Source organism: Oryzias latipes, assembly GCF_053564925.1.
Source record: "Oryzias latipes strain Hd-rR chromosome 1 unlocalized genomic scaffold, Olatipes_Hd-rR_3.1 chr1_Y".
In the NCBI taxonomy this organism is placed as follows: Eukaryota; Metazoa; Chordata; class Actinopteri; order Beloniformes; family Adrianichthyidae; genus Oryzias; species Oryzias latipes.
This window is the reverse complement of record NW_027616335.1, coordinates 10,425,849-10,453,476: the sequence shown is the minus strand read 5'-3', so window position 1 is coordinate 10,453,476 and position 27,628 is coordinate 10,425,849. Positions and strand designations below refer to the sequence as shown.

The following is a 27,628-nucleotide window of genomic DNA, read 5'->3' as shown; positions in this document are numbered from 1 at the left end:
TTTTACCTTTGATATTTTCACCTCTTTTTGTTCTTTTTTTCCCTTTTCTTTGACTGACCTCCTTCTTTGGTTCCTTTCTGAAGAGATGGGATGGTTCACACCATGCAGGGTAAAAATCCTTTAAATCCCATTCTGTACTGTAAGCTGTTTCTGCAACCTCGTCTTTGTGACAGTTCTGCTGGGTGCTAAAAGCTCTCAGTGCTTTCTTCATTCTGGGACTCTTCGTTAAAGGTACTTTAATTTTAAAGTCTCGTCTTTTTGTTAAATTGTATTGATAGCTTACAGTCATTTTAAGACTCATCCATAAATCATGAAGCTCCAATCCCTAGGGAGCAAATTAAATGTTTTATAATGTAGTGTAAGAGTAAACAATCATACAAAAACCGCCAAATTCACTTTTTTATTTAAATTTCATTGAACAATATTTCTGCTCGTTAATCAGACAAAGGAAGCGGCACACATACATTCTAGGGACCCATAAACTCATGATGGCAAAAAAACCCAAACTTTAAATAAAATAAACATTTAAGTAAAACGTAACTTTTGTGGCAGATGTTCGGATTCTGTATTTAAGACCTTTTTTTTTTTAAGTGTCTTGAAAACAGCTTTTGCGTGGATATGCAGATCCATAGGAATGCAAATAGAAATGCCCATGCTCACGCACACACCATCTCATTCGCACGCAGTGTGTTATCAGAGGTTTTGCAGGCTTTGCAGGTCATTGTGACTCTGCGAAGCAAGTTAGTGACTGTTTTTGTTGTGTGTTGGGTTGCGGGTCTGTGTTGGCTGAGATGTAAAATCAGGGTTTTAACATTCCGACTAAAGCAGAAAGCACTCGGTCCATTTCGATGCGGCACATCTAAATCCCTGTCACTCTTGTCCACGAGTGCTGTCTCTATCTAATTGGTTGGGATGAACGTGTGCATCTGTATATTTCCATAAAACTTAACCTCACAGGAACCACAAAAGAGTGAGGCCTCTGAACTCAGCACCCAGTGCTCAAAATGGAAAGGGAACAACTTGGGTCTGAATAGATTAGCTTGTATCCTCTGTTCCGCCTTGCACGGTGTGACCAGATTACCCCTGCTTGCTGCCCCAAAATGGGTTTTTTTCTCTCCAGAGGTGGCAGCCCACCGCTATTCACCCCGACAACACATTGTCATCACCTTCTGGGATTTATTTTTTTCTCTCTTTTTTTTTTTTTCATCAGAAAATCAGCACTCTTTGTGTATTTCTGCCGACGGATCGACTTAGCGATGAGAGGATAAAACAAGAAAAAAAGAAGCCAGCGAAAAACCTGTCACACGAAAGCGTGGATCTTTGCAGAGTTTTTGGTTTTAATGTGGGGGTTTTTGTGAACTCGTAGATGCCAACAAAAGAGAAAAATCCCATCTGGTTGTTTGGAGAATATTCCTCACCTCTGCTGTCGTCCCCTCTACTGCACATGCGTAATCCTTTACCTCAAACAGGTGTGGAACAAGGATTGATTTTCTCTTTGAGCAAAAGTAATCAATTTATTCATTTTACTGGTGTATTAGAAGCAACAGAAGTCAGAGGATTCTGGGCTATTTAGTCAAAGCATTCTCATTGTTCTCTCTGAGAAGATGTTCACCTTACAGCCATTTAGTTTCTCATATGGTTAATCCTCCCCTGTTAACCTAATATGTACATACTGGCGTGTTTCACACATGCGTGTGTCTGCTCTGCTATGAGCCCGGTAGCCGTGTGTTGTGCTGCGGAGCTTTTCTTTTTGCATGCAGAATAAGTCCCCCGTGGGTCCAGCAACATATGCAAAACTCTTCCCCTTGCTGCAATAACATATGCAAAACAGCGCTGCTGGCCCCCCAACACCCGTTACTGTTCACATCCCAACCCCTTTCCTCGCTCTCTCTCTCTCTCCCACACAAGCCTGTTTGCTTCTAGGATTTCGTTTTGTAACTGTGTGTTGTTGTGTGTGTGTGTGTTCCTTCCGAGTTTAGTCTGAGCTTTGTGTTGGCCGAAGGATTATCACAGCTTTGCCACTAGCAGCTAAAGCAAGGAGCGGAGGAGAGCTGAGCTTTGAGGGACACGGTGCATGTGTTAGGACAGCTGTGGGAAAACCTGTGTGTGTGTGTGTGTGTGTGTGTTTGAGACAGAGAGGCCACGGATGGTTGACTGCCTGTGTCCACATAGTGAAGCCCTTTGGACTTTCTCAAACACATACACACTGTAAATACAATGGTTTTCAGACCAGCTTTCTCCTACTGTTTACCTCCAGAAGGTCTTCATATCTCCTCAGTAGGATGTGTGTGTTTGTGTGTGTGTGGTACATTAAACTCGTTTTTTTTAATTACTTGTTCTTCTCTTTGTGTGGAAGGCATAATAGCTTATAGTATTATGGATAAATCCCCCTGGGTAAAGATAAAGGGATGTAAATAATTTTTTTCTAATTGTCATTGAAGTTTTGGTTTTTATTTATGGCAATAGGTTTTTGTGATCTCGTTAATTTGGAAAGAAACATACCTGAAAACATGAGTTGCTGGTTTATTTCCCTTTGAGATGCCACCAAAAAAAAGTGTTGAAGAAATTAAACAAAAAATATCACCAAGTCTGGTAACTACATCCAAATAATGGCTTAAATAAATGGTAATGGTGTATAATCATTTAGCACTTTATTACCTTCCTGGAAGGCCTAAAGCGCTTTACAGTCCCAGTCCTATTCACCCATGCACGCACACATTTAAACACTGATGGCTGCTCCACCGCCCAACACTGGCGCCAACCTGTAACCACCAGGAGCAATGTGGGGCTCAGTGTCGTGCCCAAAGACACTTCGACACACGGGTTGACTGGGCGGAAACGGAGCCTGCGATCTTATGATTGGAGGTCGACCACTCTACCCCTGAAAAACTATTTATCGATGGCCAAAACAGAAAACCTCCTATCTGCAAATTTGTAGATTTTGAGTTTTTCTCTTTTTTTTAACTCCACATTTTAAGTGAACCTGCAAGAAAATCCTGCAATTTATAAAATGACATAAAGGTCACATGACGAAAACCTCCCACCAGTATTGACTGTGAATATTTGAAACACTTTTTTTTTATTCCTGAAAAAAAAAGATGTTTTTGCATTTTGGCCATCGTTATGTGAAAAAATATTGAGAACTATTGCAGGAATAAAATGTAAAACAGAAGGAAAAAAGAGAAGGTCCTGCCTGGTCATTTATGTGTTTTAGAAAAAGCAACTAAAGTGGATAATCCAATTAAACTTGATAGAAAAATTAAATTATATTATATTATGTTATATTAAAACTTCAGATCCAGAAGTGTGTGTTGTTTCTTTGGGGGGAAAGATTTTGAGAAGGGTGAGTTCTTGCTTTAGAACTGTCAAATCAGAGTCTTGAACTTCATGACGTTGATACAAAAATGCAGTTGAGAGACATGAGGTGAGTCATTAGGTCCTCCTTTTCAAATTCCTCTCAACTCCGGGAATTCCTGAGGCAATGCTCTGATGAAAAATCAAGAAAAGCCTAACAAAGTTTAACTTTCTTGAAAATTAAGATGTAGTTTGTGTTAAATTAGAAAATAACCAGATAAGAGAGTTGGATTTATTTTATTTTTTTACTGATTTAAGTCTTCTATTTAAGTTCACATTTCTGGGATTTTGTATTTAAATATCTTAGAAAGCATTTAGAAATTTTTAGTCTTGTAAGAGTTTGCTTTTTAAAGTGTAAGTATATGTCAAGTCCTTAATTGTTTAATTAAAAAATTCAGTTTTTGTGTGTTAAAAAAAGCTAATAAACAAAATGAACAAAGTAAATAATATTGTTGATTTAAATGAGAAATGGCTTAATTTGCTTTAACACAAGTTTAATAAAACAGAACTTTACAAATTATTTAAAAAATCAACAATCTCTGACATATCCGTCACTTCCATCCTTTTTTTATTTTTTTATACATATTTTTTAACTGCCATGATAGTTTGAAGAAATATACAAACAATGACAAATAAAAAGTTTTTTGGCAATTTTTAGATTTCTGCTACTCTGGTCGTACTTTTTGCTACTCTTTTGAATAAAGATCCATGTTAGTGAAATAAAGATCACGTTAAAATCTTAAGGTTCTAACATGCATTTGGATGAAAACATTCTCTAATTTGCCACAGAAAAAAAAAAAAACATTCATCAAGAAGAATAGATGACCACCAGATGGCGCAGTGACAGTTTGGGTAGCAGAGGTCAGGAAAGAGACAAACAGAAACAGAGAAACGAAGAGAGAAACCAATGTCAGTGTTAAATTCAAAACCGTTTTTTTTAAAAACCCTTTTCTGTTGATTTTAAAGTCAACAAAAGAAATATAATAAACATAATCAACGTCCATGTTGCAAGGTTGCATGTTTTTGCAATCTCTTGGTATTTCTGCAACTTACAATGGCTTTCTTTCATACACAACTTGTTTGTGTGTTTGCTAATACTGTATACAATGCCATTCCATGCACTACATTTGAATAGAATGTCATCTGATGACTACTGCTCAAACATATCTAAAGGTTTGACTGGTGCACTAACTCTAAAGCTCTTCAGCATGCAGGAAAACTGCAGAACAAACACACTTTTGGTTGATTGTGCAGAGAAACTGATAATGAACATCCGGTTCAGAAAGACCGTCTGAGGCTGCTGGTGTGTTTTATCAGTGTTGTACAGCTTTAGTAGCACCGTCTGCAACATGGTGTAAGATGAGGATTTTGTTGCTCCACTACATTTGGAATTGATTTATTTCAAACAGAAAATCCTAAAGACAAACAAAAGAAATGTATCCCTATAAATAGATTTGTCAACTTTAGCTGATCATTAAGGACTTGATTGTAAAATTAATAATGTAGAAGAAAAAGAAATACACATACACATGTATGTGCATGCACATGTCCATTATGCCATTATAATGACCTTTGATCAGAAATAGACATGTTCTACTAATACATGACCCACTGAATCCATTAAATGCGAAATTTTGGTTTTCATTCTGTTGTTGTCAAAGAATCCGTTGGAATGTTTTAGCTTGTAGTTTTAGCAACACTAGCTTTAGGTTTTCTTGTGTTTAAATTACTTTCTAGCATTAAGGCAGCTCTTGTTTCTTTTGTTTTTACCTTTACTGAAAAATATCTGAATTTTTAGAACTTTTTGGGGTCATTTTGAAATCAATTCTATGGGACGGATCTTTTTCAATGAAGTATATTACGCTTTTATTTCAGTGTTTACAACTATTCTGTTTAACCGTGATTATTTAAAAAATGAATTTTAAACTTGAGGTATTTCTGTCATGTTGCCAAAAACTGGCAGCTTCTCAGCAGGAAGGTGTGACTGTAGAAACTTTTTTACTGTTAATTTAAAAAAAACAAAATTCTTCGCTAGGACACTGATCAGTGGCACTTAATTTGACAAATGAGCCTCTGAGACTCTTTTTGGCAGGGAAATGATTTGTTTTTCAGCAGACGTTGGAAAAACTCCAAGTTGAGGTGTTCTCCCCAGGCTTGACCTTGTTTATAATCCTGTGAATGGGCTCCACGAGGGCGAGACCATAAAGAGGGATAAAGGTTTCTCCATTTAATTAATATTGAAAGAGGCAGATAACTCCTTGTTCGCACATGCTTTCAGACACACATTCATGCCAGGTTCTTACACCCAGATCTCAGGTTGATGAAAGAACACGCTGGGATTTAATTTCTCCTTTTTTTCCCCTCTTCTGTGCTTCAAAATCAGCGTCTGTGTGCTGGATCAGACTGTGTGGAGATAAGGCAAGCCCAAGGTCAGGGAGGAAGAGGCAGAGGAAGACCTACAGCCAATTTACATGAAAGATGAATGGGAAGAGGGGTAGGAAGGGTGGCGATTGGGGGGCCTGAGACTGGGACTGTGATCTCCTTAGGGGTGCACATGTGTGCGTGTATGAGTGAATGTGTGCGTACGTCGGGGTGTGCGCTTGCAGGAGGTCTGTGATCTCCTGGCCTTTGTGATGGAGATGGGCCCGGCAGGCCTGACCCGATAATGACGCGGTGCTCTAATAACATTCATCCCTTCTACTGCAAAACTACTCAAGCGGAAAAGAGAAGGCGAGAAGGGGGGGGGCAAGTCTGTTGGTTTGCATCGGGGGGGTTGTACACAGCAAAGAGGGGAGGCAGGTGGGAGGAGAGGTAAGCTAAGTAATGTTTAAGAAATGACGTTGAGCACAAATCTTTTGTAATCTTGGAAACAGGCCTGAGAGGAAGGAGGAGCCACTCCAGACAGGAGTGTGAAGGTGTGTGGAGCTTTGTGCATGTGTTGTCGTGAATGCTGGTAGAAGTGCGTGCGTGCGTGTGTGTGTGTGTGAGACATTAGGAGTAAATGCTCGGTGCCTCAGTCCCTTTTCTCTCTTTATCAGTGTATATTTGCTGTGGGCACTGAAGCATGGAAGTCCTTTAGAACGCTGGCCTAAAGAGGAGTCTGTGTCCAACACACACACATGCACACACACTGTTACTTATCATAGAGGTTCATTACAGGTCTCAAATCACACCTTTGTAATCACCTCATTCTATCAACATCCATCCTTATCAATGGGGAGCATTGGAATGGCGACAGAAGCGAGGAGGGATGGAAGAATAAACCCCTTCGTTTTGTTTGATGCACATTTCTACTTTAGACTTATAAAAATGCAATTAACCCCTTTTTGTTTTTTTGTCCTTAGACTGAAAATGGCCCCCCAGTAAAGAAGCAAGCGGAAGATATGGGTCGGTCTCCTGCTTACTGCTACAACTGCTCCAAGAAGGGACACTTTGGCTACGTACGAATCTCATATGCTCACACTTTACAAGTGTTTCTTTTATGTTTTAGTCAAAAACATGATATCTGGAAGAAAGCAGGGAGTAAAATATATTAATAAATAACCTTTATACAAACAATTCTTTTTGAAAGCACAAAAATATAAATGGCTGAAAATATTGCTTCACACAGTTAAAGGGGGGAAAAAAGAGGAAAAAAACAAGCAGCAGCCTTTGTTTGTTTAACATGAACACAATATTGAAGTATATGACTTGTGCTTAAGTTAGACCATTTAAGACCCACTACAGTGAAAAATTGTGTTTTTTGGTGTTTTTAACATGTTCCTTTGGCATTTTACTGATGATGGAGGACATATGTAAAAGAGTTGAGCTTAAAATGACATTTCTGAGTATTCCATTATTCAAATTGTTGTGAATCTGGAGCAGCTGAAGAAATGCTATTGAAAAAAGCTCGTAGATGTGACGTAGAAGCTACCACGGCAAGCCACTAGCTCCCTGCTCCGCTCCATTCTGATGCAGACAAATAGAAAACAAAGACGTACAGGGATCTCTCAGATGCCATTTCGCCATTTTTGTTTCACCGGTAATGATACTTTGGGGGTGTGAGGGGCTGTAAGCCAGCCAGCAGGAGAGCGTGCTAACAGATGGATGAGGGGAAGCACCAACAGTCCCGCCCACAACTCGGAAGCGAATTTCTGATTAACTCCTGCCGCTCTGTAGAAACTATGTCCTACAAATGTACAGGTTTTTAGATTTTGGCTAAAAACAGCATAATCATTATTTTAAAAAAAACACTCGGAACACTTTTACAACAACTCAAAAGATGATCGGAGTGGGACTTTAAAAACCCAGGTATAATATTCTTCTGCTTTAGTTTTTTTGTTTGTTTTTTTCCAGGCCTGTACAAAACAGAGAATGTTTAAGGGGGTTTTTCCCACCATCCCATTCGTCAACCATTACGACACATTGAAGGAAATTAACCGCAGGCAACACAGGATAAAACTAAAAACTCAAGGTAAGTTACTAATTCCTTCCCAGGCTTTATTTATCTTTATTTAGCAATAATGCTTAAATTAACTTGTTTTTAGCTCAGATTTTTTATTGCAAGATTTTCCTCATCATTATATTGTATTTGACTGTGAGATGTTTGTCATATAAAGAAACGTCAATATATCTTTTATAAAAAAGTTACATTTCAAACTTTTGTTTTTTACATTTATACATACTTAAGACCATTTGTCATCTAAATGTATACTTGGCTTAATTAAAAGGGTGCAGGGTGTAGCCAGTACAGCCACGAAGCTCCTCAGAGAGGTCGGGGTCAGAGGACAGGCTTATAGACAGGCCATTAAGGAGCTGACCAACACAGCTGAGAGGGCAAGCCATTGGCTGTGGCTGAGGAGGAGTGACATCACCTGGACGGCAACAATGACTAAATAACAGCGGGGGACAGTGGCAGGCCTACCTCTGAAGAGGGGTACACAGCTGACAACGTGTCCTGCTGTAGAAACCTCACGGAACTCCAAAGAACCAAAACTCAGTAGTTGGAGTGGTACAATATTAGGGATTTTAACAACTAGTCCTATCAAAACAACCATAAATTAAAGATGGATACCTTTATTTCTTTTGATGGACCTAAAATTGTTCTTTTTTTTATATTCCAAAGGTAACTTAAAAATACAAAATAATAGGGTAACATGGGTAAACAGTTTGAAACATTTTGTCAAAGTAAAAGGTTTACAATTACTTTGTTACTTGGGATTTTTGAGATTTTGCTCTTTTGTTGTCGAGCTAGGACAAAAATGCTTTTTTTTATTTGCAGTGAGAATACTCGTATTCTTTGTGAAATATTCAATTTTTTCATGAAGTGATGGTTTTCTCCTTATTTCCACATGCCAAATGTAGGCTAATCGCCTTCACGAGTGTCTCTGCATCAGCAAATAGTACTAACCTCATTCTTTCTTTTTCTATTTTTATCAGAAATGCGGAAAAACAGCAGCTTCCCCAGACCTTCTCAGACTCCTTCCACCCTCACAGCACCTAAAAAGAAACCGAAAATCAACACCCAGACGAACAATACGCCTTACCAAACCCCAAAGCCAATCCACAAGTCCAATCCTAACCATATATTTTTTAAGGATGAAGAGCTCAGAGATGAAACACCCACAACAAAAAAGTTCAGGGATGGGGGTGGCAGTGCTAAACAGTGGAAGCCCAAGAGACCTGTGCCCTCCTCCAGAAACCCACTACCACCTGCTAAACCCGTTTTAGATGAAGAAGATGACTTTCCGAGAGGAGGAAGGCCAAAAAAGGATGCAGAGGAGAGAAGGAAGATGAAAAAGAAAAATAAGATGAAGCGGATTCACTCATCTCTGACAGAGGGACATCAAGGAAAGCGACGCGACTGTCCTAGGTGGACCGTGGGAGAGAACAGATGGAGGCCGCCATCAACAAAACCAAAAGCAGAGCAAAAGAAAAACGGGAAAAAATTTTCCCAGAAAAAACTGAACACACAGTACCCAACAGATGAAGACCTGTTTAGCATCAAGCAGCGCAAACGCAGCAGATAGCATCAGTGGGGTGCCCACAAGGGCCGTTTTCATCCCACACTCAGTGTTGTCACTCAGGTTTCAGCAGAAGAGCTGTAGTCAACATTAGGCTTTTAGAGCCTTTTCCCACAAATTCACACGGTGATTCATGCCTAGATCACACTAGCAGGAACAGAACTGGAAGCTTTTTGTAGTATTGAAATGCAAATAGACGTAATTTAGCTTCAGATGATGTTTTTGTCATTTTTACAGTGGAAACATTTTCTGTGAAGACAATGTGCATTAGTGGCTGGCAAAGAGAAACGTCAAACAGCTTAAGTCGACATTGTGTTCTGATGAAAAGTTTCTTAGTGGTTTGTTCTTTGTTCAAATTTAACCCATAATATTTTTTAAAACAGGTCTTGAGCTGTACGACAAAGAAACACCTTTGCTACTGTTACAAGAACAGGATAGTAAATCTTTTTAAAAAGCTTTTGGTAATGTCATTTTGATGGAAAGAAAGTCTTCTTTATCTAAATTCATTGTAAGTCATCTTAATGAGTAATTACAGAATAAATATGCATATTACTGGAGATGTTTGTGATGCTGATTAACAGTTACAAAAGGAGTTTTAGTTAGCATGTGCCACTGACAGTTGACATGATTTCTTCTTTGTATTCAAAAAATAAATTCTAAAATCTTGCGATGGAAATCAAAATAATTATTTTTAGCCGTTCCATCAGTGGGAAAACTAAAATTAGAAGCTGTGCTGGTAGACTTAAGTATTCAGGGTTTATTTAGACTAAACTTTTTGTTCTTTGTGTTATGGCTTGTGGTTTAACGTTTTTATTTTTTTATGCCGACAGCAGTAAATAAAAACAGAACTATATCCTCTTAAGTCTCTACCCCAAAGGCGGGTTAAACCAGAGAGGAGTTTCCCTGCAGAGTATGGCACGTTGTTAAAAAAGGAAGGACCAGAGAACGAGCTGGAACTCAGCTGCAGATTGTTTTTGTCGATCATTAGGTCCTCAAACATTAGAACTCCCAAATAGTTTTTAATGTTGGGTAATGGAAAATGTTTGCCATCATGACTACCTGTTTAAGCTAAAGAATCTGGCAGGTTTTTATTTTTGGTCTACCATAATATGACTGAGAAGATTAGTAAAAGTAAGTCAGTCTGCAGACTTTTAGTTTTACTCAAAGCAGAATGTAAAATACTTGAAGTGAGATAAGTTGACATGTATTTTTTAGCTTTTTTTCCCCCCTTCTCTGGACCTGTTAGTAATTCTGTTTGCAACAAAAATACTTTTTGAAGGCATTTCAAGGTAAATTAAAGAAATCTGAATTTGTCATTTTTATTTAATGACATTTAAAGAAAATGTTTACAAGCAAACTTAAACTTTTGCATATGATTATATATATTGATCGTCATTGGCATATTTTTAAAAGATCCTTCTACTAGAATATTTTTTCTAACAGCTTGATTGTTCATTTTTGTTCATGTTTTCTGTCAAAATATTAGAACATTTATCCCCTATACACGTATTTGACCACACTCATTACATGCTACATAAGATTATAGGGGTTTGATTGTTTGCTTTCAACTTAAAGAAACACTTTTTCTTTAGAAGTAAAACATGTAGTTGAAGGTCCCTGATGAGGGCACAATTGAATTATTACAGTGGTTTTTATTTTAGCTTAGCTTGGACAACATTGCGAAAACAACTGATTCTAAGTTATTAGGACAAAACAGACTTTATATTATGATAACAAATTTCGGCACCATTACTAGTTTTTGAAAAAAGTGATTTTAAAGGTTTACTGTAGATGAATTATAAACGGTTTTGGCGTACCCCACATTTTTAGACAATTTGACCTTAAGTCGAACCTTTCCTCCTCCCACATTTAAGCTGCTTCTTGCTGTGATCCCTCTTTCAATGAAGTCTAATTGTAATGAAGCTGCATTCACGTGTAACCATTTAGCAGACACATTTCTCAAAAATAGACTGGGCCACACAAGTTTAATTAAACTGAAGGAAATCGGGGGCTAAATGTCCTTTCAAAGGACACAGAAGTTTTGAACTGTGGCCTAACCGACTGACTCATCACTGTTCAATTCAGTTTGCGTTGAATTTCTTTTCCAAATAGTTTTATATGAGTTTCTTTTAATCTATTTCTTTTAAATAACAATTGAAAGACACAGGCAGAGTCCAGTAGATGGCCTTTGGTTATGCAGTTGCAGATAACTTTTTTTCATAATCATTTACTTTTTATAGATTTTGTATACTTTCACCATGTATAGCTTGTCAAAGGACATTGAAGTAGCTCACTGAGGTTGTAAATGCTAAATTAACATGCCTTTATCTACGAATTAAAGTTTTTATAAAAAATATAAATTTATCTAAATTCATCTTCCTTAGAACACAAAAAAGTCAGAGAAATGTAACACCCAGTTTTACGACAGTCCACGAACGCCGCAAGTGACGCATGCGTGTCGCAAACCTCGCGGCCTCTACAAGCAGTCATTGGTCGCAGCTGGTTGCCTGTCTGCTGTGGCTCGGAAGTGGAGTCAGGTGCCGTCATCCCCGGCTGCTGGAGAGCTGAAAAATCATTTTAGAGGAGAACTTTAAGCTTCTAAGAACTTACAGAAATAAACTGGAAATCGCCTGGAGCCGAACTAAGAAGAGACATGCAGAACGATTTGGTTCCCACCGGTGACACTAAACTGGACCAGGCTGTCCAGCTATGGTTGCAGTATGACAAGGTAACCTGACAGCTAGCCTGCAGTGCTAGCTCTCTGTTTTCACTGCTTTACACCTTACGGCGTTTACAGCAGGTCTGTAACGTCCGTTCAAACAGGGAAAATCCTCGCTGACTAGCGTTAGCTAAGCTAGCTAACAACAAAATGTGTTTTTTTTTAAGAAATGTGTTGCTTTGTTGTTGCAAACTCGATTTAGCTGATGAGTGTTCAACAATGTCTCGCTTTTATTTCAGTAACTACATTTTCCCCCCCGCTGAAAAGCAAACTCCGTGTCAAAATTCTAGTCTTGACAAACACACTATTGCTAGTGTATCCATTGTTATACACTTAATAAGTTATAAGTAAAGCTAAATCTTGATTTTGTTAAATATTTCTCGTGAACACAAGTCTTGTGTTAGTCAAAATGCACATCACTGACAAAATCTATGTCTAGATGATATATTTTTTATATTTCTAGTGGGGATCCTAAACGTAAATTACTTTCAAGGTTTGTTTACTAAATAAAACCCAACTAATGGCTTTAAAATGGTCATTCAGTTTTGGTTATATCTTTATTTATTTTTAATTATCAAAATCACTTCATCTTCACTAGTCTTTCTCTTTACTTTTGTTATTTTTGTTATTAATGGTGCACAATATTCCTGGCTGACTTTTGTTTTTTTATACAATAACAATTAATGTTAATTACATATGCAGTTGAATGAAGCAATTAAGCTGTAAAAATCCATGTATTACTTACATTATATGTATTCCATTCAGTTTATCATATTTTTGGGGGAGGAAATTACCGTATTTGCACTGATGTCAAGTTGTGGGATTTTTCTTTCAGCTTGACCTGTTGTTAATTTCTTTAGGGGGCCAGAAATGAAATCTTTAAGTACTGTTTTGGTTTTTTCACACTAGATATTTCTCCTTTGCATCATATTTAGTTTCTCAACATAGAAATACATTTTGTTGGACTACATTTTTTATGTTCATTTATTATGTTTTACCTTTCCTTGACGAGTTATTTTTATATTATTGTAGTGTTTGATAATAATGGTATAATTTTTATATGTACAATTTATGAATATTAAAAAAAATATCTATCGATTTAGTAAATTCATAATTTTTTTCTATTTTAAGTAAATTCATAATTTATTTAATGCAATTAAAAACTTTCAGCTTTTTTTAAATTCATTTTTCAGATAATATAAGTTTCAACTTGGTTCACAATTTGAATGCCTACCTTTAGAAAAATAGTTTTTAACCAGACATTACTTTTTTAAGGAATGTAAAAGAAGAATTAACCGTCAGGTTAAATCAGAAATTGTCTTTGTGATTCAAAGTGAACTCAATCTGTGTTTTAACAGTAATTCACTAACCTAGTGGTTGTGCAGAAATGCCACAACAAGAATTGCCTTTTGGTGAGGAAGGCTCAGGAGTTTGTAAAGGTGAAGTCTGTTTTTGAGGGAATGGAGGTTTGCCAGCTTCAGAGAGACATTTTTGATGTGTGAAGCGCTCATCCTGTAGTTAGGGTTGGTTGAAAACCGTCAGGAGGCTTTCTATTCCCTACAGAAAAGTAGAAAAGCTGAGTCACGAGAGTCTCTCACTGTGATGAGACTAATGTGCATGCAGACATCTGACCAACAAGCAGATTCCTTCTTGGCCTTAAAAAGACATGCAATGTCCTCAATTAGGTCTCCGTGGCAAAGGAATCAGGCTCATTAGCCTTTGGATAATTAGGTTTGCTTAGAAGGAGTGTCTTACAAATGTGAGCCTTTTGATATATTTATGATTATTTGTTATTTTTTCAGGTTTTGTTACTCTTGAAAATGATACTAGAATTTGTTTGTAAAAGTTCTTACAGCTGAAATGAAGTATAAAACAAACAACAACAAAACGATTGCTGTCCATTTGTTTCTCTTTTGTAGAACCCTAAAACGGTTAAGATGGTGAAGGACCTGCTGCAGGACGGGGCTGTGGAGGCTTTGAAGAAATGCTTCTCTTCCAGGATGGAGTTTGGCACCGCCGGGCTGAGAGCAGCCATGGGCCCCGGCACATCCTGTATGAATGACCTCACTATCATCCAGACCACGCAGGTCAGTAAATGGATAAACTGCTGGTTCACGTGAAGCACGCAGTTACATGGTTTTGTATGTCTCTGCCGGTGACGATCACTGCTGTATTGTTGTCTGCTCCAAATACTGCTAACTAACCGTCTTGACAATAAATATAGACCTCCAAAAGTTATGCCTTACTGTCAAATTATCAGGTCGTTTAAATTTGAAAACCATGATTATATATTTAGACTCCGGCCCAAATAGTGAAAATAATATATCTATCTATATATATCTATATATATCTATAGATAGATAGATAGATAGATAGATCAGTGAATGTCTCAGGCAATGGAAAGCAGAGGACAGTGCTGGAGGACAGATCCTCATGGGAGGACAAACCCCTGCATGGGATGTACCACCAGACCATAACTGAAGTGGCTGATATCAAGAAGTCCTACCAATGGCTAGAAAGGGCTGGCCTACAGGACAGCACTGAAGCACTCATCCTGGCAGCTCAGGAACAAGCCCTGAGGACCAGAGCAATAGAGGCAAAGATCTACCACACCAGACAAGACCCAAGGTGTAGGCTGTGCAAAGAGGCCCCTGAAACAATCCAGCACATAACTGCAGGATGTAAGATGCTGGCAGGTAAAGCATACATGGAGCGCCACAATCAAGTGGCTGGAATAATATACAGGAACATGTGTGCAGAATATGAACTGGAAACCCCAAGGTCAAAATGGGAAACACCTCCGAAGGTGGTAGAGAATGAGAGGGCAAAGATCCTGTGGGACTTCCAGATCCAGACTGATAGGATGGTAATGGCAAACCAACCAGACATTGTAGTGGTGGATAAAGAACAGAGGAAAGCCGTTGTGGTGGATGTGGCAGTGCCAAGCGATGGAAACATCAGGAAGAAGGAACATGAGAAACTGGAGAAATACCAGGGACTCAGAGAAGAACTGGAGAAAGCCTGGAAAGTGAAGGTGACAGTGGTGCCTGTGGTAATTGGAGCACTCGGGGCAGTAACCCCCAAGCTGGAAGAGTGGCTACAACAGATACCTGGAAAGACCTCAGACCTCTCAGTCCAGAAAAGCGCAGTGCTAGGAACAGCTAAGATACTGTGCAGGACCCTCAAGCTCCCAGGCCATATATCTCGTTCTAGTCTCCATGATTGCTAAAATATCACCTCAGGTCTTACAAGTCGTTTATACTTAATAACAATTTGTAATCGCCCGGGTCACGAGGCCGGAAGCTAATTGCCCCCGTTGCTGGGAAATGTGACACAAGTCGATGATGTTTGGTATTCTATGCCCGTGGTACAGTCGCGTCCATACTTATTTTGAGCAAACTGGATCGAGAAAACTGTCTTTTTAACACTGCCCATGATGGAAGCTTTACTGAAGAAGTTAGGAAATAAACTTGATGGGACTTCCATGCGGGAGTACAGAGACAGAGTGTGGACAGCTGTTGGAAGAAAACCCCTGCGATGGCCAATCAGTATGAAGTATTAGCCGACCATTATCAGTCATCGTATGATTAGGAGTTTTTGTACACACTGCTTACCTGGATCAGATATGTTCAGTCAGAATTCAGAATTCAGCTCAGTCTGCTCATTAGTGCCAAGCAGTGTAGAGAGAGTTTTTAAACAGGCATGGATGGTAGATGCTGAGGAAGGACAGGCAGCTCTAAACTAATGTTAAGAATGAGACAAAACTTTTCTTGAAGTTTGTTTTCAAAGTAGATCAGATTTTCTTTGTCAAACTTAGCCATGACCTCAGGTCATTTCTTTTTCTTTTTTGCTCTCTGACCCTTCTTACCGTTTCACTCCAGGCCTCAACGGCCGATGTGTCTGTATGTTTGCTATATGTCCGTTCCCCACTCACAACTGATTACCTGGATCATGTGTGTCCATTACTGCAGAACATGTGAGTGCACGGTTTCAAGAGTGAAGATAAAATGCTTTTTAGCTTTTATTTGGAATTCATTGTTGCACATCTTTGACTTTTTAGTATGGAATTGTATTTTTCATGATTATATTCTGTATTCCTGATATAATATTCTTGGTTAAACAACACACATGTGGAACAGTGTTATTGTTTTGCTGTTGCAATCACACAATAACAAATGTCCTCTTTTATGTTCTCTTTTACCTGGACAGGGTTTCTGCTGTTATCTGGAGCAGACTTTTGGGGACCTGAAGGAGCGAGGGGTGGTGATTGGTTACGATGCGCGGGCCCACCCTCCCAGTGGAGGCAGCAGCAAGCGATTTGCCAGTCTGGCTGCTGCAGTGTTCACAAGCAGAGGAGTCCCGGTTCATCTCTTCTCTGACATCACCCCAACACCCTTTGTGGTAATCACTTGAATTTCTGTGATTAGACCATCAAACAAAACTGTTCTCCGGTTTATTTCAAACTCGAGCTTCACCACATTCACTGTCCTGAGTCAAGTCGGTTCATCTGTTGACATGTTTCTGAGTGGCGATGAAGAGATCTAGACAAAAGTTATATCAATTCTATTCAGCCTGAATTCACCCAGTAAACGACTTGTTCTATTGTTCAACTTAAGTTCCTAGTCGGTACACTATATAGAGGGGAGCCTACACCCCAACCAGCTATTCCAAGTGCTACATATAAGTAGTTAAAAAGTTGGTAAACTGTCTTTAAGAGGATTTATTTTATGAATTTGATTCCTCTTAAAAGATCTATTGAGATGATTTTATCATTTTTTTATCAAGTAAAGTTTTTCATCATTTATTGTAGGAGTTGCAATCTAAAAATAACTCATGATAGGTAAAATCTGCTTTAGTTAGTTTATTATTAATTATAGATGATTTAAGGCTGTAAAACCTCACTACATACTTTATACACCTTTCTTACAAACATTTTCACATTTTTCTCTCTTGTTTAAACTTTCAAAGTTCATACTTTGGTCAAAAAATAAGTTCAGTTTTAAAGAATTAAAGGAAAGATCTGCTCGCTATCAAAAATGTTTGTAAGTTTGGCTGAACGTATCCTGTACCAGACATAACAGAGAAGATTGACTGACAAGTTCCAGAGCCAATCAGGACGCAGAACACCGTTCACTGTAACAAAAAGCATGCACAGTTAAATTGGAAGAAAATCTGCAAAACCAAAAAAGGTAAACCGCATCATAGCGAGGGAGCACTGTATACTAATATTCTGTTTTTAAATGTTGTCTGGTTCCCCACACAAACAATATTTTAGCAGTAAATCCTTTCAGCTTTTATTACTTTTTATGTCTGTTTTCAAAGGTACGGTCAACTTTTTTCAGTTTTTTTTTATGTTTTAAACTTTATATCTTGTATTTTACTTACTATGCAATTGTCTGTTTTCATTCTCCTATTTGTCCTGCAGCCTTTTACAGTTTCCCACCTGAGTTTGTGTGCAGGCATCATGATAACTGCTTCTCACAACCCCAAACAGGACAACGGCTACAAGGCAATTTTCTACTTTTGTTTGCCGTTTCATACACTGACATATCTTTTTGTATTTTGTCTGACCGGGGATACTTTGTTGTTTATTGTAGGTTTATTGGGAAAATGGGGCGCAGATTGTGTCTCCTCATGACAAAGGAATCTCTAAAGCCATAGAAGGAAACTTAGAACCCTGGCCAGAGTCCTGGAACGCAGAAGAGGCACTTAAAAGCCCTTTGCTCAAAGACCCCTATCAAGATGTCCACACGCAATACTTCAAAGCCATCCAGAAACTCTGTCATTACAGGTGATTCGTGGAATAACTCTGACAGTTATTGACAATTATGAAGATCTTGGTGTTTAGACACTTAAGTCAACTATTCCCTGTTCTCTGATCAGAGATTTGTTTTAGTCTGAAATCAACTAAAGGAGGAAAATGTGTTTCCTGACTTGACAGGGACATAAACAAGAGCTCAAAAGTGAAAATAGTGCACACGTCTGTGCACGGCGTTGGTCACTCTTTTGTCCAGTCAGCATTCAAGGCCTTTGACCTGCCTCCTCCATATGCTGTGGAGGAACAGAAGGATCCCGACCCCGAATTTCCCACTGTCAAATACCCCAATCCGGAGGAAGGAGAGGGAGTTTTGGTGTGTAAAGGCTTCCAGAAATCCCACCAGCAAACAAGTTGCAGATTACATATAATGGAAGTTGCATTTTACTTAACTATGTAACAATTTCTTTGTTGTTTTTTTTTTTTTTCCCCTTCCCCATAGACGTTGTCGTTTGCACTTGCAGAGAAGGAGGGGGCCTCTGTGGTGTTGGCAAATGACCCAGATGCTGATCGACTGGCTGTTGCTGAAAAACAAGAGAGGTAGTTTTGTCCACAAACATCACCAGTTAATTAGCAAAATATTTGCCACCATTCTAAAACTTTGAGAAAGAAAACAGCTCGTCTCTCAGGGTTTCTTCTGTAAAGCAGAAATCATCGCTTTAAGCAGTCATTTACTTATTCCAGGGCAGGTTTACAGTCTGGTTTCAGCAATCTGCTTGAAAAATTCGGAACATTTTTGTTACACAAGAATACAGCACAAGAAAAAAAAAAAAATATAAGCATATTCTTAGCGAAAAAAATTGAATTTTTCTCTCTGTTTGTGCTGTAGTGGGCTGTGGCGAGTCTTCAGCGGTAATGAGTTGGGAGCGCTGCTTGGTTGGTGGTTATTCAGCTGCTGGAAACAGCAGAACCCTGACGCTGCTGTCTTGAAAAAGATCTACATGTTATCAAGCACGGTCTCATCCAAAATACTGAGAGCAATTGCTCTGAAGGAGGGCTTTCACTTTGAGGTAACACTTCACATCTAAAACTCTGATTTCATTCTCGCTGCTTAAAAACAGTTACACTTGATAATCTAAGGTTTACAGAAAAGAGTTTGCAGGTCTTTAACAACTATAATGCAGGATCACACCCAACTTTACCACTGAGCATTGAAACTTTTGTTCTGGTTTGCTCTTCTGTAAAAAGAGCAAGAATGCTGCTTAATTTCAATTTAATCAAGTATTTTTTACTTTTCTTTTTATTGTTTCAATTCTAGAAAAGTTCTGTCATTCATCTTGATGAATTTCTTTTGTTTTTAAACTTTCCCATTCGCAAATATGGAGGGGAAGAATATTGTTCATGCTTTATTTGATCTTAACACAGGAAACGCTAACCGGGTTCAAGTGGATGGGAAACCGAGCCAAAGATCTCATAGACCAGGGCAACACAGTCTTGTTTGCTTTTGAAGAAGCTATAGGTATGCACAACAATTTTTATTTCTTCTTCCACACATATCAGTATAAAAAACGGGTGCTTTTTGTGAATTTGTTTTGATTTTTGTTGTAATTCTTCTGGACTACATGAGCAAAGAACAACAAACGGCCTCTGCAGCTTCACATGCATCAGCATCAAGGCAGACCTCAAAGCTCAGATCTAGCAGATCCTATTTATTAAAAAACTCTGGCTTTGGCTCATTTTCTGCATTACCACAAACAAAAAACAAACTGTCCATAGCACATAAACTACATGTGTTTGGCACCGACACACTGTGGCTTTTTTTTAAACACGAAAAAATGACCAAAATGTTTTTTTTCTTTTAATTGAATGCAGTACGCTTTCATAGGTCAGAGTGCAGTACCTATAATGAAAATGATATTTTGACTTTTTGTGGGGTTGAAGGAGTTCAACCCTTGTCCTGTTCAGAGCACTCTGCGTTTCCTGTCAGGGATATGGCTCATAGATAATAGTTACACATTTATGTAGCCAGACTGTGCGTAGAGCAGCATAGATGGTAGAATTTTTATATCCCAGTTTTACATTTATTCCTCCTGAAGCTTCAAGTTCCCTTGTAAAACTCTTCAGTGTAACGTGAGTTCCAGACTATGGTCATTTGTGTTTGACAGATTCACTTGCCACGCCAACCAAGCAGCTGAAAACCACTTTTAAATATTGGAAACATCTCTATTCTGAGGGTTGGATCAGAAGAAAAGCCTCCCTTGGAGGATGTCGGTCTAACCAGAGCTTTCTGACTCTGGCAGCTTTACAGGATGGGACTCCCTGTCAGAATGAAATTAGAAGAAAATGTCAAATATGTCAGGGTTGAAAGGGTTCTTATAGTTTTCAGTTCTTTTTTTTTTTTTTTCTGTGGGAGTTTGCTTCAGCAAATAATAATGTATTAAAATATAAAACTCTTCGATTGGTCTGGGATGAGAGCTTCTAACTTTTGCTACCAAAAACCTTTTATCATTAGAAAAAATGAACCATTCTCACTGTCAACCTTGGGTTAAAGTTTGGTCATTTAATAAAAGATGGACACATTACATAACATAGTTAAGGAGCTTTCCTATATTACTGGATGATAGTGAACTGTAATTGGCATCGCATGCCTTTGGGGACACACTGTTATTAAAAGAAGCAACAGCTGACTATAGAAACAGGATATTTCTCTGCACGGGGGAAGAACTGAAAGCGTGTCTGTGTTTATTGCAGGCTACATGTGTTGTAAGTCTGTCCTGGATAAAGATGGAGTCAGTGCTGCAGCAATAGCAGGAGAGATGGTTTCCTTTCTGGCCACTAAGAACAAAAGTCTATCCCAGAAGCTCTCCGCCATCTATGAAGAGTAAGACGCGCACGTGTCACACATAATGATGCCAACTGAGGGGTATGACAGGTGTTTTCCATGGGGCCGTGCTGACCAAGGAGTCACACTTGTGACTGAACTTGTTAAAAGATGCCGTAGTAAAAAAAAAAAAACTACACAAGTTAGAGCCCCAGAATGGAACAGTGGGCAAGTTGTGGTATTTCTCCAAATTATGGTCACATCCGGGTGTAATACTTCCTGGTAAATCGGTGTGGTTCCATTTGTTGGAGCAAACCTTGTAAAGCATGGAGCGCCTTTGATGCCTTTGAGCGCTTGATGTGTTAATTTGTCTATTTGTGCGGAAAAAGTCCAAGAAGTTTGCTTTGTGTTAATGGTATGACATGGTTGGTGATTCTGGGAGTCCGTGGTGCTTTTTTTAAGGTGGTCTCTTGCTCAGTTAAATCTCAAGACCGTTTTGGCTGCTTTCAAATTAAGATGTTTAGAAGAAATTTCAGGGCTTGGAAATGATTGCATAGTGCTATACTACCTTCTTGGAAGGTCCAACGCTCTCTACAGCCACAGTCCCATTCACACACTGGTGGAGCTTTAAGCTGCATGCTTCCATATCGGTGTGTGAATCTGTAAGCAAAGGGGTGAAAGAGAAGAAATGTTAAAGCTCTTGAATAACAGCTTAGTAAAAGTTTAAAGGACCACTAGACTGCATTAAATCATTTTGTGTTCAAATCCCAGCATACCTTCCTAAGAGCTTCTGGAGTAAAATTGTACAATTCTACCTCATTTGGTGTTGACAGGCAGTGGTCCGTCCTAATGCTAAGCAGGCTTGACGGTGTTCAGCTCATTGGATTAAACCCATTCATGGGTTGTTAAATCAAACCTTCTTTTCTGCTTTTTCAATTGCTCAGGTATGGCTACCACATCAGCAAAAACTCCTACTTTATCTGCCACGATCAGAAAGTCATCCACAGTCTGTTTGAACGTCTGCGCAACTTCAGCGGCAAACCTGACTCTTACCCCACAGAATGTGGCCGCTTCTGCATCTCTGCTGTCCGAGACCTGACCACCGGCTACGATAGCAACCAACCTGACAACAAAGCTGTGAGGGCATACAGAGATGACATTCACTGACAGACACAAAGCTCTGATGGGTTTTACTCTTTTGGGGTACTGTTGGGTTTGGGGATGTTTCTGCCAATTTAAACAATAAAACATTCTCGTTTTTGTTCATCTAACCACTGTCGCTTATCATCTTTCAGGTTCTTCCAACCTCTCGCTCCAGTCAGATGATCACGTTTACTTTCTCTAATGGGTGTGTAGCCACCATGAGAACCAGTGGGACAGAGCCAAAAATCAAATACTACACGGAACTATGCGCTGCTCCTGGTAACAGGTGGGCAATTGGAAAGGAGTGATGTCTTAAGATAAACTGTTAAACATATAGAACAAAGATCACACTTTTTTATGAAAAAATCCTTTATTTTATTGTAATCATTTTCCTTTTTAATTTGAATTTGTCAGAATTAACATGTACATTTGATTCAGTGTTGTAAAACAGCTGTTAGTAATGCACTGACCTCATTATGACGTTTTGTTTGTTTCTCCCCTCCTGCTCTCATCAGTGATGTGACTCACCTAAAGAAGGAGCTGGATGACTTGGTTGAGGCCATCATTGAGAACTTCTTTGAACCAACAAAGAATAAACTGCAGCCCAAGCCTGAATAATACTCAAAAAGGGAACACACTGGGATATGTTTATATTTCTGAAGCATTCTTTTACATAATGTCTTACTAAGGAGATTCTATTCAGCTTAGACGTACATTTTTTAATTGTCACAGTATGTCCTCCACCGTATATATTCCAAACATTTGGCAGCCGGCCCGGGGTCTATTAGAGACATGCGTCTATTGGAAACGGGTGTTGTGCCAAGATATGTTTACCCTGCCAGAACTTTTTCCCTTGTGTCACGACTTCTGGCATTGATTTGTTTCGTAGCACTCAGATTTTGCCCCAAACGGCGTAAAAAGAAGGTGGATGTTGGCTATATACTTTATTCTGGGGCTTGTAGGAATTTGCTGTCATATTTGACTTTTTTTCCCTACATATTTTACTGAAAACAGGGGGGCACAGATTCTGTCAGGCCGCTGATCCAACCTGCCAGAATCTGTGCCCCCTAATAATTTGGAGTAGAAGCAACAACCGTTTAATTGTTTGTTGTTAAATACTTCCTTAAGAAAGTCCCTTTCATAAATTGAGTTTTTATTCTAAACTAGCCAAACATAAGTTTTTCTTTAGAGACTGGCAATCCAAAGTATAGAGCACCTGTTAGACCCGGTGTTTATTGGAGATCGATGTCTTGGAGACCGGCCACTTTTGGAAAATATACAGTATTCATTTTTACATATTAATATACAAATAATAAAAAATGTAATATTATATATTTAAGTTTTACAAAGATAAAAATTATTTTTGCCAGCAGTTTTTTTCTTTTATTCACTACTCTCAAAAATAAGGATTTATTTTTCTGATTTCACAAGAAATTCTTGGATTTATCTTTACAGCTGATCTTAAGTTGTTTCCTAATATCTAAATGTTTATGTTCTACTGATGAATGCTGGAGAAACAACACACTGTTCTGTGACAGGGATTAACAAAAAAGAGAAAAATCACAAATCTGTAAACCAGGAATCCATAACTTTTGGTGAAACTCATTGGCTGACTTTCAAACAGCATGCAGTCGAGATGTAAGTGATGTTTAGGGATCACCATAAGTTACTAATTGCTGTACATTTGTTCTTTGTTTAGATTGTTGGAGGTAACAAAACCTGCTAATCCTGATTCCATATAAACACTGTGACTTTATTTTATTTTTTATTGTCGTTTTTTAATCTTAGAAAAAAGACCAACTACATGTGCAACTTGCCATTTCAACAATGTCAATTCTTTGTTTCTAGTTTTTTTGTTTTTCTCATATACATTTTTTCTTAACTTTGGGTTCAGCGTTAAGTGTAAGACATTTATGGAGAGTTGTAAATGCTGATGCTGTTACAGAATTCTGAAAAACTTGACATTGGAAGGGCTTTAAAACTTTAAAAGTATAACTTTGTAAGATACACTTTTTTCCCCCTTATCAAAGGTCTTTCCACTCTTTGAATCTTAATGCAAATCCTGAGATCATCATGATCATGTCTCAATTTATAAATACCCTTTTATGTTCCAGTATGACTCTTGACTTCGTGTTACTGGGGCGCCATGCTACTACTGTGATGAAGCCCATTATTCTCCTCTGAATAAAACCATTTCTGACGGTTGAGTGAGATCTATACGTCACCCATCATTTACATATTTACATCCCTCTAGCAGCGCGTGGTAGCAGTGCACTTGTCATGCTGAGGAAGGCGGTCTGGCCTGCCCTGTCTTCTATTTTTAACCGGAGCTTTGACGACTTCAGCTGTGGAAAGGTCTCGCGGCGTGTTTTTCTCCTTTGTGTTTGCAGCGCGTGCAGCTCTTCACGCGGGACCGAACTGAAACAGGTGAGATGAGACTGCAGCGGGCTGACCAAAAAAAAAAACGTTTACAGAATTATTTTAGAACTTCCAAACCAAAGTAACAACTTTTTATTTTACTTTTAGTAGCTGCGTTTGTAGTAAAAAAAATTAGCCCACGTGAAAGACTATTTAAAAAATATATTGTGATCAATTGTGAAACGCACAGGTGCAACAGCGCCCTAAATAGTTTTCACTTCCGCGTGACGTCCGCGCAGATGAGTCTCTCACACCGTTATGCCAAAGACTTAAACATTCTCAAGGTCGAGAAATGAAGTAAGCTCATTCATTCAGCATTGTATCCCCAATTCTTTTATGTCGGATTGTGTTGTGAAAATGTCACGGTAGCTCCAATGGTGGTGGGACAAATGAGCACTTTGCGTTTCAAACCCCCTTTTTTGGTCTACTTTTTGTCTCCTTTTACATGTCAGCTCCGCGTCTTGTTTATGTGTGGGGCAAGTGGGTCAGATGAGATTCACCGGACCCCCCCCTGTCTGACATGTAAGCGGCCGCATGTAGGCCAAAATTCACGGGAGCCGTCAGATGCTTGTCCTTGAGGCTGATTAGTCGCTTAACTGGTTGAGTCTCGAGGGGAAGCGGCCAAACACCTTCAAATTCTCTGTGTAGCTTTGAGATCGTATTAAAAATCAATGAGAGGATTTATGTTCTTCTGGATTCATTTAAAAGTAGGTTTGGAGGGGTGGAATTACAAGATTTTTTTAAATTCTTTAAAATACACTCACTCCCACTTGGGTACATCTTTCAAGTACCAGGTTGGATCCCCCTTTACCCTTTGTACTGCCTTAATCCTTGGTGGCATAGATTCAACAAGGTTCTGGAAATATCCGTCAGAGTTTGGTCCATATTGACATGATAGTATCATGCAGTTGCTGCAGATGTTTTGGCTGCACATCCATGATACCATTTCCCATTCCACCACATCCCAAAGGTGATCTATTGGGTTGAGATCTGGTGACTATGGAGGCCATTTGAGTCCAGTGAACTCATTGTCATGTTCAAGAAACCAATTTGAGCTGATTCTAGCTGTATGACATGGTGCGTTATCATGCTGGAAGTAACCATCAGAAGATGGTACACTGTGGTCATAAAGGGATGGACATGGTCAGCAACAAAACCCAGGTGTCTGTGGCTTTGTAACCTTGCTCAATTGGTAGTAAGGGGAAGAAAATATCCCCCACACTTTACACCACCACCACCCTGAACTGTTGATACAAGGCAAGAAGATGCAACATGCTTTCATGTTGACGCCAAATTCTGACCCGACCACCTGACTGTCACATCAGAAATGGAGACCCATAAGGCTCGAAAATGTTTGTCCAATCTTTTTATTGTTCAATTTTAGTGAGCCATGTGATTGGCTAATTAGAAATTTGCATTACTGAGCTGTTGGAGAGGTGTGCCTAATAAGATGGCCAGCGAGTGTATGTTTACCTAATTATTATGGGTAAATGGTACCCATATTTCTCTTTAATCAATAGAAATATTTACAATTTCCAAAAAAAACACATGTAAAATTTACCCAAATACTTAAGCTTTTTGTACAAAAATTGATAACTAAACCTTGTCACCCAAAAAATTAAATCAGGAAATAGCTTACAATTTTATTAATATGAACATAATATATTTTTACATAGAAAACGCATTTTTCTTTAATTTAAGGTTTATGTCATTGTTGCATTTGTTTGAGGATTGGGCAAAATTTATGGGACAATATTGTGTACATCTAATAGAAAACTTAAAGTAAAAAAAAAATCAAAAGTATCTTTTGCTTAAATAAATTAGTTAAAATGTTTACATCAATGTTTTTGGGGTAATGTTGTTTTTTATAGTGTACCTTTTCATGGATGTGTTGCAGGTATGGGGGAGGAACTGCTCTAAGAAGTCATGGAGGGGCTTTATTTTGAGACCAAACCAAGGAGAGGCGAACAGCAGAGGCTGCAGAGCTCTGACACACTCGGTATTGGTCTAACGTCAAACCACCGCTCCTGCCCGTCCTTCTCCCACCTGAGCTCTGCCTCTCCAAAAGACCAGAGGTTGGTGTCTCCCAGGGAGAGGAGTGCATCCTGGAAGCCACAGGTCAATGACGACAGGGGCCAGGAGATAAACTACAAACTGACTCTTATTGGTTCCCAGCCAGTCCACCATCTGACCACCATGACCATGCTGCCCTGGGTGGTGGCGGAAATCTGCAGGTCCGCAGCAAGGGATCCAGGTGCTGGATCACCTGATCGCAGGAGTGGAGGCGGTTACTTGAATCCTGCGACGTACAATAAAGCAGTTTGGCTCAGTGTGTCGCTGTCCTGGGTTCGGTGTGTGTCTGCTCAGGGACAACAACATTTCTGGGACCCTCTGACACATACCGTGCTGTTTGAATGCCGACCTCACCAAGTGACCAACCTGATGCACAACAGCCAGGAGCCCAGTAGCTTTGCCTGCTTAGTGAGGGACACTCCAGGCAGGCAAAGCTGTGCCTGCTATGTCTTCAGGTGCCAGGAAACCACCAAGGTAGGTTATATGGCAGCATAAACAACCACCCTAAACTTTAAGGGATGATTGCATATCTGTTAGAAAACAAAACCATTGTAATGCATGAATCTCAATTATTTCTTTAAGGAAAATTTATTTTTAACCATAACCATTTCTGGCAACCATAATGAATCATCTAAGAGGTTTCTGGTCTATAGTTAACAAACTGTTAAAATTTGTAGCTTCTGTAAAAATACTGAAATTGACTTTTTTTCCATGACTGTTTGAATAACGGTCCCAGATCATGATGCTTCCACCACTATGTTTATACACTGCGATCATCATGCTCACAGTTAAATACCTCCTTTTTACTCCTCTAAATACCCAGTTAATGTTAATTAAGGTATGTTTGATCAGTTTCAAATCTACCTTTGTTTTTGTTTTTTATACTAAGGAACATTCATAAATGCATTAATCTCACATAGTTAAATTGTTTTTTAAACTAGATTATACTAACATTTTTTGTCCTTTCCACTAGCAAGACTTAATTCCAGGTTTTCTAACCAACAGAAGCTCAACCTTTAAGTCAGCTGCAGTTTAATAGAGACACTTTATATCAGGTGATGGATGGAATGAAATACAGGGCAGGGGTCAGCCGGGGAACATGTTTAAATTTATACGTATGACAAAAAGCTGGCTGAGTATTTAGTGTGACCATGCCAGCATTCGTGGCATCCCGCTGAGGGAAACCCAATCTGGCTTTGATGCTAGATTGTGCTCTACTTCCATTCACCAGCACAATGAAAGCACCTATCCTTTGGCAGGGTTTATATTTACACACTCTGCTGACAAACACACTGCTGACCTTTACTGCTTTTACCTTTGTTCCAAATGGCAAGAACTTCCAC

General features: G+C 38.9%; 3 protein-coding genes across 12 annotated transcripts in view; all 3 read left to right on the top strand.

Annotated features, from left to right (window-relative positions):
- LOC101170154 (zinc finger, CCHC domain containing 7) overlaps positions 1-9,913 on the top strand; it is a 58,955-nt gene extending 49,042 nt beyond the window's left edge. For all 3 annotated transcript variants that reach the window (XM_011474853.4, XM_020702873.3, XM_011474847.4), the window contains 3 exons: positions 6,699-6,794; positions 7,690-7,807; positions 8,773-9,913. In XM_011474853.4, coding sequence (XP_011473155.3) covers positions 6,699-6,794; positions 7,690-7,807; positions 8,773-9,362 — 804 coding nt within the window. In that variant the 3' untranslated portion in view covers positions 9,363-9,913. The remainder of the gene's footprint in view (positions 1-6,698; positions 6,795-7,689; positions 7,808-8,772) is intronic.
- A 1,826-nt stretch (positions 9,914-11,739) lies between these two features.
- LOC101164775 (phosphopentomutase) lies at positions 11,740-24,001 on the top strand. Its single transcript, XM_023956517.2, has 13 exons — positions 11,740-12,084; positions 13,995-14,162; positions 16,285-16,476; positions 17,501-17,584; positions 17,673-17,866; positions 18,017-18,206; positions 18,333-18,430; positions 18,720-18,900; positions 19,256-19,349; positions 20,582-20,711; positions 21,596-21,788; positions 21,947-22,080; positions 22,310-24,001. The coding sequence occupies exons 1-13, from the start codon at positions 12,010-12,012 to the stop codon at positions 22,410-22,412; spliced, it is 1,836 nt and encodes a 611-aa protein (XP_023812285.1). The 5' UTR covers positions 11,740-12,009; the 3' UTR covers positions 22,413-24,001.
- Positions 24,002-24,038: 37 nt separating this feature from the next.
- The window catches only part of LOC101170401 (TBC1 (tre-2/USP6, BUB2, cdc16) domain family, member 1), a 45,913-nt gene continuing 42,323 nt past the window's right edge, over positions 24,039-27,628 (top strand). For 5 of the 8 annotated variants that reach the window (XM_078943652.1, XM_023956500.2, XM_023956508.2 and 2 more), the window contains exons 1-2: positions 24,056-24,221; positions 26,110-26,759. In XM_078943652.1, the coding sequence (XP_078799778.1) occupies positions 26,139-26,759 (621 nt within the window). In that variant the 5' untranslated portion in view covers positions 24,056-24,221; positions 26,110-26,138. Of the gene's footprint in view, positions 24,222-24,462; positions 24,510-26,109; positions 26,760-27,628 lie in introns of those variants that run through there. The other 3 variants (XM_078943654.1, XM_023956495.2, XM_078943653.1) reach the window with 2 other exon arrangements.

What these genes read in the sequence shown, in the direction of transcription:
- LOC101164775 (XM_023956517.2), top strand. Translation starts at nt 12,010, where the DNA reads ATGCAGAACGATTTGGTTCCCACCGGTGACACTAAACTGGACCAGGCT. An exon ending in AGGAGGGCTTTCACTTTGAG is followed by an intron (nt 18,901 to 19,255) that starts GTAACACTTCAC and finishes ATCTTAACACAG; the next exon opens with GAAACGCTAACCGGGTTCAA. An exon ending in TGCTTTTGAAGAAGCTATAG is followed by an intron (nt 19,350 to 20,581) that starts GTATGCACAACA and finishes TGTTTATTGCAG; the next exon opens with GCTACATGTGTTGTAAGTCT.